Source organism: Varroa destructor, unplaced genomic scaffold (genome assembly GCF_002443255.2).
Source record: "Varroa destructor unplaced genomic scaffold, Vdes_3.0 BEIS01000002.1, whole genome shotgun sequence".
In the NCBI taxonomy this organism is placed as follows: domain Eukaryota; kingdom Metazoa; phylum Arthropoda; class Arachnida; order Mesostigmata; family Varroidae; genus Varroa; species Varroa destructor.
In genome coordinates this window covers 31,847,854-31,864,217 of record NW_019211455.1, presented here as the reverse complement: position 1 = coordinate 31,864,217, position 16,364 = coordinate 31,847,854, and the positions used below count along the sequence as shown (strand labels likewise).

Here is a 16,364-nt window from a genome sequence, read left to right as displayed (position 1 = left end):
GATCCTTGCCTTGCGAGATGTTTTGCTTGATGTACAAGCAAAAACCTCATGCACTTCCTTGTCTGCCTTCAAACCAGTACCAAGGTGCCCTTTCTTCGTCTACGAGCAAGAATAATCTCTTAGCTCTGAAAGAAGCCACCTCTGAGATTTCGAACGAATCCAGACGTAGTCGTACTTGCGCAGGTTTCAAGCGAACTTCAATTCTTACATATACGACGATTATTCTTAGCTGTTCATCCATAAATACCGTTTTGTTCATTTTGAAGCGCTGTCGTCACATACACAGACCTCGTCATACTCAAATTCAGTGTTGTATTTTATTATTTTTGTTGTCAACAACAAAAATAAAGCTTGTCAGTCGCACATATTTGTGTGTGTCTATGCTTCGGCTTTCCCACCTTTTCTACCACGGACCTTGCGTTAATCAGCCGTAATTGTCATTAGAGAGTCTATACATATTAACGGTGATTCCCCGTCGCTACACTAGATGGACTGTAGACAAACGAACCGTGTCACGGATATGACAATGCTGTTGAATCAGGTATTGGTCAGCGGTACCCTACCGTCCAACAAAGTGGCTTGAGCTACGGGCTATGGCTGGCGGCATCAGAAATGGTGACCGGTAGCGACAGAGGCGACGGTTACATTGGTCGATTGTTGCGCCGAGAGTAATCTTGCTTGGCTTCTGCTTTGACGCTAATTAACGAACAACAATCGACTGTGTTGGCGTCAGTCTCGCATGGTACATTTGTCCCAGTCATTGATATAAGCCGTGAGCAGCGACAAGGGCGCCAGCCTGAGAGGCACGCGTTTACGAAACCAAAATTGCTCAATGTATACCGAATGAACTTATCTACGATAGCAGTGACTGATGGTGTATATATACACTATCAGTGGCGAGCGGCCTAAATAGCACGGACATATGGCGCTAGAAAATAATGAACGGGCGCAGAGACAAACATGCGTATACATGTGCATAGACTGCATGCATGCGTGTCTGCGAACAGCGAGCGATTATGCAGCGTGCAGAACCGTGCAGCCGGCGACTAGGTGCAATGACGCAAACAACAACGGAACGGTACGGAGACAAGCGGCGTATTCATTGCCACTTCTATGAAATACGATGGCAAAAAATCGAGATAAATACATCTCGTATGGGTCTGTACATCTCATTTGTACTCTATCTACGTAGTAAGCATCTTATCCACTTCCTATATCGGATGGCGATTCGGTTGGAAGCTGCTATTAGTGAAACGTGCGCTCGCCCTGAAAAAACGCAGCATCGTACGTACTGTACAAAACCAGTAACTGCGACTTTTCACGTCGCGACTGACGCATTTTCTCCGTAGAAATAGGGCTATTATTTGTAAAGCAGATTATTAGGGATAACGTAATCGTAGCTTATAACGGTAATGAAGCCCTATAGGTCAATTAACCAAGCCAGTGCATAACATAATACCCCAAACGTATATTCAGAAAAGAAAAGATTTCGATCCGTGGGTGTTTTAAATGGTTCACTAAAACATCTAAGCTTTATTTCTTCTTCTTTTTGATACAGTCCAATGTGGAGCAATTTCAGCATCCTAGGCGTCAAAAGGGGCGAAGCTAAAGTCATGATAGAGTGTACAATTTAGTTTGATCGAAAACGTTGCTCAAAGGGTTATGTCTAGTAAATGCTCTTCCAGGCTTTGTTAAAAATAGGCCTACATTCAACAGCCGTTTATATAAAATTACTACGGTCCACATGACGTACCCAAGCCTGCTTGAAAACACCTTATCGAGCTTTCAAGGTTCGTTTAGCGTATCGTGCGTCAGCTTTGTGATGATCTTGTTGAACCTCCGTCATTACGCTTTGCTAAACTCACTCGTAGCGGTTGGGTTTTCGGTACTAGCTCTATCGTAACTATACGGTGAATAGAACGTATTCAAGCTGTTCCACTTACGAACTTGGTTGTGAAATATCCCGAATGCAAAGTAAGTTTAGAATTCTTCTCAACTTGGGAGAAAGCATGCCTACTTCTGGCCTATACAATAGTTACGCGCCAAGCAACCAAGGGTTTCCTCTGCTATTCCAACCTTCTACATTAAACACTTGCCTCGATATGAATTCGGGTGCTAACATCAGAAACCTTTGACATGTGTATAGAAATAGAAAAAAAAAACGTTAAATTTAGAAGTTTTTGTTTTGCGATTTTAATTATAAAAATGGCTTTTGCAAGGGGACTGATGAAGTTCTGTTATAGTGAAACGCAAATTAACGCTGCTAAACGAACCTGGATAGAGCGTATTGGATATTTATAGAGATGTGTTCAATTAATTCGCATTCTGTGTTGTATTTTTATCCGAAAGTAGATGATGTGTTGACAACTTCTAACTTTGCAAACAGCGCCTCCTAGCTGTCAAGGCAACATCGATACGTTTAGTACTAAGTGATAGTTTTCGAATTTAGCTAGAAAGATCCGTGTACGGTCCAATCAAAAACACGAAGTCGACTTTCAGTGGAAATGGTAAACAAACATTTACGCTAGATTTGTTTTTAGGATTTGCTAGCTCAGTCGTATGTCCATAGATCGATTCCAAGAATGAACCCCACAACAGGATACTGAAAAGGGCAAGGTGCGAGATACTCTGTTAAAATGAGGCTTCCAATCAACTGCCTTGACAGATGACAACTAGAAAGAAGGTTATTATGGTACATTGTGATTGGTACCGTATCGATTTCAAACATTTGCCTAGCTTGGTAAACAAGTCGACGCGCGGTTTCTGTCCTAATTTGACGGCATATCCCACGCCATCTTGAAATTTCTGCCAGCGCAGAGATGACCCGCGTCATGAATCGATCGATGCCGATGTTACCCACAGCGACGCCGGCTTGCTCTTGACTAAAATTAGTAGCGAATTTAAATTAATGTCATTAGTCTTAGCACGAACACTCTTATAGTTCGCCCTTTAGTTCCTATTGTTTTTATATATATATATATATACTATAGCGGTGTTAAGCTTGGTGTCGTTCTGGTTCGGGTTTCGCCGCTAACGGCTCGTTGGGTTGCTACCGGCCCCCAGATACCCGTCAGATGTCGTTATGGATATTTAGATTGTCGCTGCAACGGTCTTCAAGGCTCGGTAGCTTTGGCTTTTTTTCTAGCCACCTTTTGCTGCTGTCGTTGCTGTTACAAAGTGGACCTTAAATGACGACAACGGTGATACTATTGCCTCTCACTTGGCTATCAGATACGTGAAATCGAGTTCAGATCGTCTCTGCCTGATTGACAATGCAGGATGACTTGCCAGACGGAGATCAGCTACTGCTTAGCCAATGTTCAACCTACGACTTAAGCCTGCGTAGCCTGCATGAGCGGGATTGATAAAAAGCAAAAAGAGATTCCGGGGAAAAACAGCCTTTCAGTGCTTGCGTTATGCATGAAGTAGTCGAAGCAAGATTTTATCTAGTTCGAGTAGACAAATGAGGTAAGATTATTGCTAAAAGTCTGAACGTCGTCAACCCTTCTGAGAGTCTAGTGAAAGAGAGTTGAGTCAGAGTAAGAGATGATTGGGCTAGGTAAATTGCTCTGGAAAAACCCTTTTGTTTACATCGTACTGCACCCAAAGACGGCATTTCCAATAATATCAAGGTCTTGTAACCGACATTAATAATACTGGTCCTTAAAGTTCTTGAACACTAATACTAGGCCCAATGTTTGCTGTTTTTCGAAACGCCACACCGAAAAACATTGAATCCCTTCAGAAAAGTAGGACCAAGTTAATTGCAAACGCCAGATGGATCCTATTTATATTGCTACTATATGGAGTGCGCAGTTCTATAGTGCGTTCAACTTCACGTAATTCGTGTTTCCTCTAATGTTTTTTTATCCACTAGCTACAATTTATTTAGCGTAGGATAGCAGCAGCAGTAATAAATGAAGCACGCTTATTACTGCAAACGGCGAACGCGCTCGATGCGAATTATTGACAGGACATAAGACAACGGTCAACCCAGAACAGAGTCCACAGGCCTCTTGATGCGGGTTAGTTATATACGTATACAAGGATCTACCAATTATACTGCTTACAAAATACATATCGTAGCAATTAGCGAACTGCTAAGGAACGGATCGTAGGACTTAATTTTGAAACTGTAGGAAAACTTCAACGTCTGTTTAACACAGACCCGATGCTATTAGATGAATTCGGTAACGAACTTGTGTTACGTTTAACATTAATATCTTACAATTAAGCATTGATCAGGATTCACCTATTTAGACCTTGCAGATCCTAATGAACGATGAAATTTAGCGACCGAAGGGCTTTGTCGTTACTGAGCGTGTTCACAGCTCACCTTGCTAGTGATTATGCAAACGACGTTTCTATCTAAAAATTCGAACAGTTCGACAAATTGAAATTTTTTCTAGCCATTTGTAGTACTAACAACGCTGTCGAGAGAAACCAATGACGACTGATACGTATCGACACAGGGGCACCACCAACGACGAGTAGACTACCGCCGGTAAAGAACCAGCAAGCTCTTGCTTTGAAAAAAGGCTGCCGACATCACCGCTGCCGTCGACGTACTTCGATGTAGTAGGCCATGGAAACAAATTTCTGTCTGCGGGCCTGCGCACAGGCGCTAGTGACAACAGCATCGAGTCTTACTGGCATGGCTTAGTGGAGATAATAGGAGGAAACAACTGCGCAAGCAGCTTGACAGGGCTGGGGTCGTGCCTGGATGGTTAACCTAGCTGAGAGGCTGCCACCGAGAAGGTCTAAAACGAGAAACCTGCAGTAAGCGGTTCCCGTCAGCAGCAGAGTTCTGCGTTACTGTTTCACCAACAAATACCTAACGTAGCAACAACGACAATAGTCCCTGTTATTGCAACAATGGTAGCTATGCTGTGGCGTTCCATCTGCCTGCCAAGGCCGAGCGTCGGGCAGTGAGCAAATGCGAATTCTTGTTGATTCGTCGTACATCTGGGCGCAAGCTCTAGCCCAAGCCCAGCTGCTTACCCTGAATACAGTGTAACAATCAAAAAGCTAAGTTACCATCGGATAATAGTAATATTTTTAATGGAACATCGTGCAGAGGATACAGTTCAAGAATAGATGAACGTAGATGACAGGTGATAATTATACTAAAACCACTCAGTTCAATGTATTGAAGTGTTTACAAATAGACTACGACTGATATCTGCTTAATTCTAGTTTCGCTGTCCTTTTTAGTACCTGAAAATATGAACATGGAAACTTGAATACTCAGTTTTAGTCCAAATTTTACTTAATGTAAGTATAGTTGTGTGCACGTACGGTAGTGTGTGCAAAGTTCAAAATAGTGGCACACTATACGTAGCATCATCGTACATGCACAGAACAACGAAATGACGGTCGTTAGCACACATCGACCTATCCACTCGGGGAGCACTTCAAGACCAGCGAGCATGCTAAAATTGAACACTGACGTTTATGAGGTTAGGTTGCATGGATTCATATCGGTCGTTGAGTTTCCTTGAACTAGCCCTGGTTACGATACAGTGAGGAGTTGCAGCTAATGTATATATATATAGCACAAGCGCGGTGTAGTTCATCTGTGGTATTACGGCGTATACATATGGTACTGTGCCGCCCTTAAAAAACAGTAATTCTCTCATAACACCAAATCGAGCTTTACCGCTAACGCTTTTTAATACTAGATAATAATAGATTATAAGAGAAAAGACGACTCTACAAACAAAAACAGCTCGAGGTCTATTGAAGTTGTTAGCACCATTGTGTTGTCAGCAAATTTACCATATCAACTGTCACCTATTTCTCTCCAGTGCTTTCTCACGTGTCTTACTCGCGCTACCAACGTGCAACGAAAATATCTATTTTTTAACTGTACCGTTTATATTTACTTCAGTTCTATGTTAAATACGAATGGAGCACGTTTCACTTGGATGCCACGAGAGTAGACGACCTTTCTGATCTGAAATCGGATCGGGCTGGCAGTATCAGAACGTTTATCGGCTTAGCGGTGTTATTCACGAGTAACAATTTGCCATTTACGAAGGAAGTTTCTAGTTCGTTCTATCGGGATTAGTCCATTGCTAATTTTATTACCCATTGGTAATCGAGCAAATAAATGACTGACACTATGGAAAATAAGCCGCGATTCGTTAAGTTTTACGAAAATGCTATTGAATGCGCTCTGTTATAGTTCACCGGTGAACTATAGCACATAAGTGAGATGCCAAATTAGAGTATGGAGGTCACTCAACAAGTGAAGAGTTCGTTAGAGATTATAGGAAAGAAGACGACGACTCAGAAAAGCTCGAAATCTACCGAAGTTGTCAGCATGCACTTCGGAAATTTATCACGCAAGTACGGTATCCTTAGCATACATATAAAATTTTCGCATCACATTCTCCGGAGAGGATCAAGCATCAGCTGATGTCTATGACATTAAACTAAAGGAAAATTAGCGTCTGATTGGCGTCCGCCTAGTCTTCATAGAGATTAAAGAATAACTCTTTTTCATTTAGAAAAAAGAACAACTACGGAACCGAGTTTTGCTTCTTTGAACGAGCAAATTTTTCCTCCAGCTGTACAACAGAGGTTTTCTTTTGTTATTTTCCAAATAATGCGCACTAACTTAATAGATGCCACGAACGGGTGCTGTTATGCTGATCAAAATATATACATTGTCCCCTCAAGGCGCATTAGTGGCTCAATTTGTCGAATTCGAGTTCTCTACTTGTAACACCTCAAACAGTAGAAGACATCGAACCAGATGATGCTTTGAAGACAGCTGTTTGATGCTACCTTAAAAAGCATTTCATCGGCCAGGCGCGGATGTTTCTATTGTACGGCTCGTTCCCCTTTGCTCCGCCATAGCATGACCATGGATAGTGATAGCAGCGGAAAAATTGCTTTTATTATTTTTTACCTACCGTCATCCAACAATATCCACATGCAGATGTCTGAGACGATGTTATTACACTTGTTTATTCCGCCCATCTGGGCAATGTCTCTGACCACGCAGATGACAGACATTTGCCGAGTAGCAGCAAGAATCCATCAACGTCGCCACCACCGCTATCATACTCTAATATATACTACACTTACAACTGCACCGACTACCCCTCCTCATAACACGATCACCCCCATAATCCCTGTCACGATCACAGTCAGCGACAACATCGTGAGAAGCTATACTGTTATTGCCGGTATTACTTAAGTAGAAGAGCAATCGATTCGTCATCCTTTTGCTGTGCGCCGCCTCGTCTCAAACGGCGATCAAACGATAAATTTCCTCGGTCTGACAGGCTAAACTTTTAAAGGTTATAACGAAAAAAAAACGGGGCCGTGAGAAATATATAAAGAGTGGGAAATCAATAACGTCATACGCTACGACAACCATCACTGCCGCTACGATACACAGCAAAGATCACAATAAGCGATCCACAACCATAGTTGGCTGGTCGTGATCCGCCAGAAAGGATGCGCTACTAATGTGGCGCACCAACGAGGTTGTTATTAGCAATAGGACCATCAACCAATAACCTCTCAGGTTGTACCAGGAAGATGTACGGAGAACAGAAAACGGTTAGAACGACACCTCTAAAGGTATACAGGTCAAATATTCGAATGTATGAAAATCGAGTGTACGCACAAACGCAGCAAGATAAACAAGCCGACAACTTTTCGAACTATGATACATCTTCGTTTCGAAAAAAATGTAATTGAGGTATCAGTGCCGACATTCGAGGCTCACTGGTATTGTGTGATACTGCATGAATGTGTATACACAAATAGTTAGACGGTGACCATTTAGGCAAATTTGCCATAATTCTTACGCTCAATTATATGAAAAGAAGCGCCTCTCGCTATCACGAACCAGCGTTCGTGGTAGCGAGAGGCGCTTCTCTCTGAAACTGAATTCACTAAGAAGCGGATCAGGTAAGGGGACCAGCTAATTTGAATCTGTTTACTCGTTTACCGTTTGAATCGGGTTACCTAGTATGGTAAATCCAGGCGAGCAAATTAAGTACAACGAAAATACAAACAAAAAAGAAACACATTTTTTACGTTTGATCCAGTGAACTGGAGCCACACTCGTCTCTCTATCTCCCTAACCATTGAGTAGGGTCAAGTCGTCAGTTGCGGAGTGAGGCAAGCAATATGGCTATGTGCTCAGTTGAGATTGAGAACATTATTGTTGTTTATCATTCATTAAAGGTTTTTAATGCGATTATTAGATATGTGGTGGTATATATTTAACGGCGGGGCACCGCGCGTCAGTAGAAGTGATTAGCAAATTTGCCACAAAAATGGAGGGGCATACGAGGTGCACTCTAGAGACTTCCTCCAAACCTATTCGATGATAGTACTTAGCGTAAGAAGAAGAACATCGATCGAGCGTATACGATAGCCCTGTATTAAAGATCCAGCGATAATGGCCAAGGTTAACGGAGGACGCAGATAATAAGGCTTACTATTGTGCATAGATGAAGGAGCCTTATGAAAAACTGCAGAAGTTTACATATCACATGAAGCACTTTAACAGTGTAGACGCCCAAGCCAGGTCTTCTATGAGAATCATCTGCGAGCCTCGAATCTCAGCTAGCGGCAAGTTCAATAGATGCCATCAGATGAACCCACACCCGCCCACGTGACAACGTGAAATCGTGGCTACCCTAACACAAATGTCTCCACATTCCTGTATGACAGGTAGCATGGCATCGTCTCCTGTCTGCCTATCTCTTGCTTGCGAGCTAAAATGACTTATTACCGTGATTTGAGCTTGTGGGTAGGAAGCCCCATGATAGAGGTTTTTCTGCTACACGACAGTGGTTGAACACACGAAACCAGTAATTAAGATAACAGTAGTCTGGGTACCAGTTATATATACTTATCATACTACTAGATTAACTGTAAAGTATGCTGGGATCGCCTCTATCTACAGATATTATCCATTATTACCATCAATGTAGTACGGACTCCGGTTTATTACTCCCAATATTCAGTTACATTGCTTTGTCTCATATTTCTTGCGCAAGAATTTGCCTTTAAAGGCACTCCTTAGGACTTCACTACCATGTATTGGACCCATCTGCAATTGCGGTCTTTTCAACTGAGCTAGATCTAGAGTAAAGGCACACTGGGTCTACTGAAATCTTTACAGGGTGCGAATCCTATTGTCGAAGTTCATCAAAATCCTACTAGGCACCGAAATGCATAACTTCACAATACCCAAACTTGTGCTATTCGCGTGTTGCTGTGCCAGCCAATACAAAAAAAAAATATATATATATATATTTTCTTTTCTCACTCTATTTCCTATCGCTAGACACTTGCCATTGACTAAACAGGGTTTTTTTTGCTTATCTGACCGTTTACGATGTGTCTAATTCGGGCTTTATTTTTTACGTGTATACATTTGATAGACTATTTATCGTTCACATGAGACTTGGATTCTGGTGATCCGTTTTACGAAACGATCCAGTAGGTTCCATGTCAAATCACCAACTTCACTATAAGGATAAAGATGTTAAAGGGCTATCGTGTCATGGAGGAATAAGCCTTCCGGAGGTGCAGCTCTAAACAATGGGAGCCGTTGATTCTTTAGCTCGTACTGTTTGTGCGTTCGCATTGTGATCAACTGATCCGGTACAGTCTATCGTAGTCGATCGTCCGATTTGTACACAATCCGCTTCGACTGATCGACTAATTACGTCATGTAAATGGTCAGGTAAGAAGACGATTGAGGAAACAGTTTATTCCTGTGAATAACTGACTATGATATTGGCAAACACTTGTCAATACATTGCGTAGGTAATTATGGAGCCGTCTTGTTGTTTAACACGCTAATAGATGTTACATATTGGCAAGGTATTCCAGTAAAGATGAAGGAGTATGATTTCCCTTTGAAGTTCTTTCCCTTTGAAAACTGCAACAGTTCCTTTTGGCAGCTTTGTAAACACATTGTATGTGCCAATCTATTACTACAGGTCTAAACTCTATCGATAATCTCATGAGGTTGAACTCACTTTTTGTTGTAGGGATAAGGGGAAGCTTTGAGTATCAATCATCTAGCACTTCCTTAAATGGGCACGAGTCGTTTTCCTCAAGTCCCACCTAGCACATATGACTTACACAAGCTGAGTGAATAAAGAAAGCAACTTGATTACTTGATTATGTACTCTCCACCAAACGTCCCTCAAAAAATAATACAGTTGCCACAGTGTGAACGTGAACGTGGTGAAAACTATTATGTGATACAAGCCTATTTTCATATGTACGAATGTTGTTGATGTCGAGAATTATTTTGGTTATCTACCGCGCGGCCCGTCAGCTCGCCTAAGATGCTATGAGATGCCGTCTGGTTCGAGCACTTCCCTTCTTCGATGTAGATAGTAGTGCACCCTGCTTGGTGACTCTTCCAAACGATAAGAACACTCGGTCTTCTGAACCTTAGGTCGTAGTCAATAGGCCTACTCGATAGCAGTAGCTCGGAACGATCGACTTGCTCCCTTAATGATTTTTTTCACAATGTTTGAAATTGTTGAGTTTGCGTTGTCATGGTGGACAGTTTTCCCACCGTTTATACCCAGTCCATGCAGTTGTATTAGAGATTTTTATGGGTTTCTAATGGATATAGCACCCTCATCGCAAGGCCTGTTTATAAAACGAGATAACACAGCTTGTCCTTCTCGGCAGTGTCAAGAAATCTTTGCAGCTTGTAAGTTGCAAGACACTGCTGTAGCAAAGGACCGAAAGCGGGCAACTATCTACCAGTTTTAAAGCATTCTCAAAGAAAGTTCCCACTTGTCTGCAGACAGGTTAATGAGTCTCAGACTCGAACCCAATAGAAAGACTAAAAAGGGAAATAGCCTCAGTTGCCTTGGTCGTACGCGTTAGTTCATATCTTCATATAAAAAAAAATCCAGAATAGTTTTGGAGGCTTTCCTGTGCTCTGCATCGTTGCCACCGATCGGTTTGTTTTTTCAAAGGGCGACATGTTGTTTTTGCATATTTGTAGGGGAACACATTTCCATACCTATAAACCTACCACTGGCTGTAGCTAAGTTGCGCAATAATAGGAAGGGCACATCGGCCAGCGGCACTGCGTAAAAACGGCGACAGTCCCGCCGGAGCTGTTTAACCTGTAGGAGCAGATAGTCGCCATAGGCAGCAATAGTACTTCCGTAGCAGCGGCAATTTTAAAACTAATATCGTAGCAAACCATAACCCTGTCGCCAATTCAGTTGCAGGAATTTAGAAAAAAACCTTCTACACAGAATCTCAATACGATTATCTTTATTAATTATCAGCTTCCACCATTACACTCAGTGTATTGGAAACTATCAATTCAAATTGTGGCAAGATAGATCAGACGCTCAATGCGAGTTTGAAGCCTTTCAGATGAAGCTGTAGTTGCCAGGCCGCATATTGACTGTCGTTCGTAACGTGTATTTATATGTAGATATATTGAGTTAAAGTGCGATTCATTGAAGAATCGATGAAACTGGATCGATATCTCAGTATTTCAATTTAGAGCACATGGCCATCGATAATACATCTTATTATTACAGCTTATTATTTCCAATAGCCATTGATTTAGTATTTTCATTATGTTACATTTACAGGTCATTATTATATATATGCATTAAAATAGCAGGGGGCACTTACTCTGATTTCGTTTAGTTGCTAAAACGTTACCGCTTACATCAAGCCTTCCGCTAGCTTGAACGATAACACCGTGGGGATTATGACAGTACTTGTATTCCTCGTTGAATATCAGCAGTTTGCTCGATCCTTGATGAGAGATGATCTTACCAATGTTTTAGTTTATTCTAATATGCCGCCGTAAATAGTTTACATTAAACAGTGAAAGCGTTGAGACCTTGTATGCGTACGGCATAAGGCCACAGTGCGCGTTGTCCTTGTGTGGGCATCGCGGCGGACGACTCGAATTCCATCGCTAATCTAGTAACGGCGCCGGATTAGGCCGTGTATTGGTCCTTTGAATTAAATGTGATACGTGTAGTGAAATGCTGTTTATGTATGGCTTCGAACCCTTTATTCCGACCACCACGTTTGGTAGTCGTACGCTTCATTTGATGCTCTTATTTCCTTGTTTTGGAATAGAAAGGACGTCTAAGCCGAACTTGAAACTTCAACAAAGCCCTTACTTATCCCCATTGACGCTCTATGTCCACTGCCTGATCCGTCATGTTTTATTACCCGATTCGCGTCACGGATTACGGTCTACACATCTCAGCAGTATGCCCATATCACTGATAGGAGATGTACGTTGTAGAGTATCGAGGCGTGCTTTTTTGGTTGTGATGTATATTGGAATGATATTGCACGCGAAAGCGAGTGCGTTTGCATTCATACAATGCAGTAAAGAAAACGACGACCTCCTAAGGAGTATGGCAATAATATTAACCCTATTGAAGATACGCGCGTACGCTTTAAATAATTATGTGCGCAAATTGTTAATTCATTATTTATCTAATCAACATTCCCACAGTTATCCTCGCACAAGGATAGAACAAGAAGATATCATGCTTCTTGTTAAGTGCTGAAAGTTACGCCAAAAATCGTAGCTCGCTATCTTATGGCCCTATTTACTTACACAGAGATTACCCCGTATATATTGGGCTGAAAAAATAAATTAACAGGACGAGCTATGCATGAAAAAAATCCCAGCTATGTCAATCATCATCGATGTTTTCAGAAATCTTTATCCAGACAGCTCCTGTGGTAGACTTAGTGTTCTCCCTTTTAACTTCGGAAAAGGCTCTTGATTAATAATTAAATAACAACTGTCTTAGATACATTTAGCGGTCAATCGAGCTCGGCCTTTTCCCGAATCTTCGAATTACTTTGAAGTAAGCGTTTGTTAAATGCTGCTTGACCCTTTTTCACTAAACGATATTGAACTTGTTACGAAGCTAAAGATTTGGCTATATAGAGACACAGGTCAAGATCGGGAACAAGCTTCGAGCCGATGAATGCTGAAGTTCTGATACCTAAAGAAAACCCTCAAATCCCGTCGAGATGCTATCCAGCCGCCTGTAGAATCAATTGCAATCAAATTCAGCGCACTCAGATACTATTTCCATAGTAATGTCAGGGAATTATAGCTTGCCTAGAGTTAACTGAAATAGTGATGTGTTTGATGTGAATGATGAGCGTTTTAGTGAGGCAACGCTTATAAACGTCTGACTGATGAATGTGACATATAGAACGGATTAGCAGACTTCCGAATGATTGACCTATGTTCGTCTATAGGTCACCTGATTCTTTGATTTATTGCCCAGAGATCGCTCACAGTAACTGATTCCTTGCCCCACTGACTGTAACGCCATGACATCTAAGTGCTTACCATAATTGACTGTGTTGAGAAGCACTTTCTTGGCCTTTTTTTCTTTTCAAGAGATGACTATGATGGCACGGAGGCAAATTTGCTTCTAGATAATCAAAACTCAACTGTTAGGTCCTATCCAAATGTAAGCAAGATTTACCATCCATATATCCAAGAGGGATAACATGTGGGAGAAGATTTCAACGAATCGGATGATTTTGTCCACATACATTTCTGTGTGCTGACTTGCTTGAACTCCTTAATCTGCTTTAAGGCTTTAAGGACTTTTCGCTTCAGATGCATCGTTTTTCTTTATTTTTATATTGCAACGACTATTTATCTAGGGAAAAAAAAACTGCAACAGTGCCAACCGAATCAAATGTCTCCGATTCGTACTAAGCATCGATTACAGAGATGGAATACTAGCAAAACAGTACCACCACTTCGTTTATCACGCCAGCGGATATGAAAAGATCTAAATATGTTAAAAAAAAAACTCTAAAATTCACTACAAGCTTGTGACCCGGAAACATAGTGTTTGTATAATTTTTGAGACAGCTGCGGTTGATCATATATCATATTCTTTTTCTCAAAAAAAACTCGATAGTGAGAGCCAGGGCTATTTTACAAAGGGAAGACCTGCGCCCACACTGCTGGTGCATACAAAGTAAAAGGGGACACTGTATCTAAACAAAAAAAACCTTTCGTTTCCTGTATTTCCATCTGTCTAGGACATTCGACTAGATTTCCCAATTTTGTATGATGATTCGAAGTACACACTTCAAATAGACACCAGATACCTTACCTGTATCTGCGTAGCAGAGGCAAACTGAAAATTTTAAATTGCCGAAGAAGCGTCCTCCACACCTTTTCTTTTTCATACTTATTCTTAATATGGAAGGAACAATTTATGAGGCCGTAGTTCCTAATCTGCATGCGGATAGTGTAAAATAATGCGGCCCGTGCGATAGTATGGTGGGAGAAAATTACTTTCGCCTTGAACTGATGTGCTAAATGCAAAAAAAAAAAATGATGTGATAATAACGAAATATCAACAGTAATGTGTAAAGGTGTAGTAACACTAAGAGTTTCGCGATTTCCATAACACAAACGCTTACACATTTTCGAAACTCCGAGCATCTCGCTAAATATGTTTTCACTGTTAAAGAAGTTGAAATTTATGTGAGGCTGTCCAATTGATATAAGGTTCTTATGTTGTTGCCATCCATACCTTAGAAAACTTTGTCTTTTGCCCCTTCCGTTCTTCGATTATCATTAGGTGCATTGAAAGGGGTAAAACAATTTCGCGTGCATTGCATGTATATATTGGCTACTTCCAAAATTGATTAAAAAGGAACGTGTGTTGCATATATGATATTATATTGTTTAAATGCCCCTTCTTCAATAACAAAATCTAAACGTCGTTTAGTGAGTTAGTCCGACTTATAATAAAAAAAATAATAAACCTTTTACATGTATTTTCTTGTTTGCAAGGCTTCTACATTCGCTTTCACTGATCTGTGCTGTTTGACTGGATGAACCTAGGAACGAAATCGGCAAAAAAACTCGCTGATTCTAGGTTTATGGCTCAAAAAAGATTTGTGATAATGTTTATTCTATGCTACAAGCGTCTATGCCAATGTTTCGTACCTCGTTCATGTATCGTCTTCGTACAAAAACAGATATCGTAATTACGAAGACTGTTCACTTGGCCGCAATGTCGAGCCTAGAACGTTTTTCCTACGTCCTGCACGTGAAAAATGACACGCCCTTACTTGCCTATTCAGAATGGAAAACATTAGACGGTTGACGATCAGTGTGCAGGATACAAATACCATTGTGTCACCAGTTCTCATCACCTTCGTTGCTCTGATCTTAATGTATGGACGCAGACAGATAGAGATCGGAGATTTGTCTTCATTCATGATTGACCGTAGCTTGTTGTGCGCATAACGGGCCTGTTTTTTTTTTTTTATATACCAGATAGAGTACAGAATCTACTTTATAGGCAACCGGAATTAGCGAAATTTAACTAAAAACGTGAATATTCGGTGCACCCTATCACGCTGTCTTAACTGACACACGTGTAACGTAGCCATTGAGCATCTGTGCGTGAATTTTTTAGGTTCAAACACTAACTATATCTTCCAGTTTTCGCATTGAATTTCTTCAGACCGGATACATTTGGCGTAATTTCCGGAGAACTGCTGCCACGAAAAGTAGCGGATCTATAAGATAGCGCTCAGTAGTCACCTAAGATCGGCGTAAAAGATAGAACCTGCAGATGTTGTTGGGAAATCTGCGCGTTAGATATCATTATTATCATCACAATCTCATCGACATGTATGTATAAATAGGATTTTACATAGTTGTTTAAGCATCTGCAAAAGGTGTATAATTAAATGCAAGAATCGAAAAAATTTCGAATAAGATACGAAAACAACTTTAAACGAATGTACTTTCTCGGCACAGAAGGCTTTGTCCAAATTCAAGCACTTCAAATTGTTCAAATTAAAGGATGTAGCGCCCGTGCTATAACATGTTCGGCACGTTATAGTGATCCCTGCTTACCACTTTTATACACTTTTATTATGAGCATTACCGATTGGCGAAAAGTCTCCTTATGTTTCGAGTTTGGCAATGAAACGTAGAAGTCCAATGGAGCAGGAACGACTTCATCCGAAGTAGGCTGTCTGCATCGCCTAGATACGTCGAGCCTAGAAAATGGCGCTGCAAACTGCTAATGAAGCTGTGTATTTCTCTTTTATGAAGTTAATAAGTAACTCTCATTAACGGACACCAAACCTCACATCTAGCTATATGCGGGACCTCGGCTTAACTACTTCAGCAGTAGAATCGACAAAATTCACACGTTTCTTTTTTCTCGATCTTGAATCTTCTTACTTAATGACTGATTTTAGCTGTGACCTCCACGTACGGCAAAAGTAATAGACCTACTGTTGCACCATGGCCTGTGTATTTATACGCTTAACAGCGATTGCGCTAGGTGCATTGGCTA

The 16,364-nt window shown here is 41.1% G+C and overlaps 1 protein-coding gene and 1 long non-coding RNA gene across 4 annotated transcripts in view; one reads left to right on the top strand and one right to left on the bottom strand.

The window, feature by feature from the left end:
- The window catches only part of LOC111244353 (uncharacterized), a 70,937-nt gene that overhangs the window by 24,331 nt on the left and 30,242 nt on the right, over positions 1 to 16,364 (bottom strand). Inside the window, exon 1 of one of the 3 annotated variants that reach the window (XM_086979041.1) lies at positions 10,020 to 10,149. The exons of the other annotated variants lie outside the window; for them this stretch is intronic. Within the exon in view, the coding sequence (XP_086835167.1) occupies positions 10,020 to 10,061 (42 nt within the window). The 5' untranslated portion in view covers positions 10,062 to 10,149. Of the gene's footprint in view, positions 1 to 10,019; positions 10,150 to 16,364 lie in introns of those variants that run through there. 3 annotated transcript variants of the gene reach the window in all.
- Positions 1 to 16,364, top strand: part of LOC147757672 (uncharacterized) — a 35,495-nt gene that overhangs the window by 13,674 nt on the left and 5,457 nt on the right. The gene's annotated exons all lie outside the window — the stretch shown is intronic.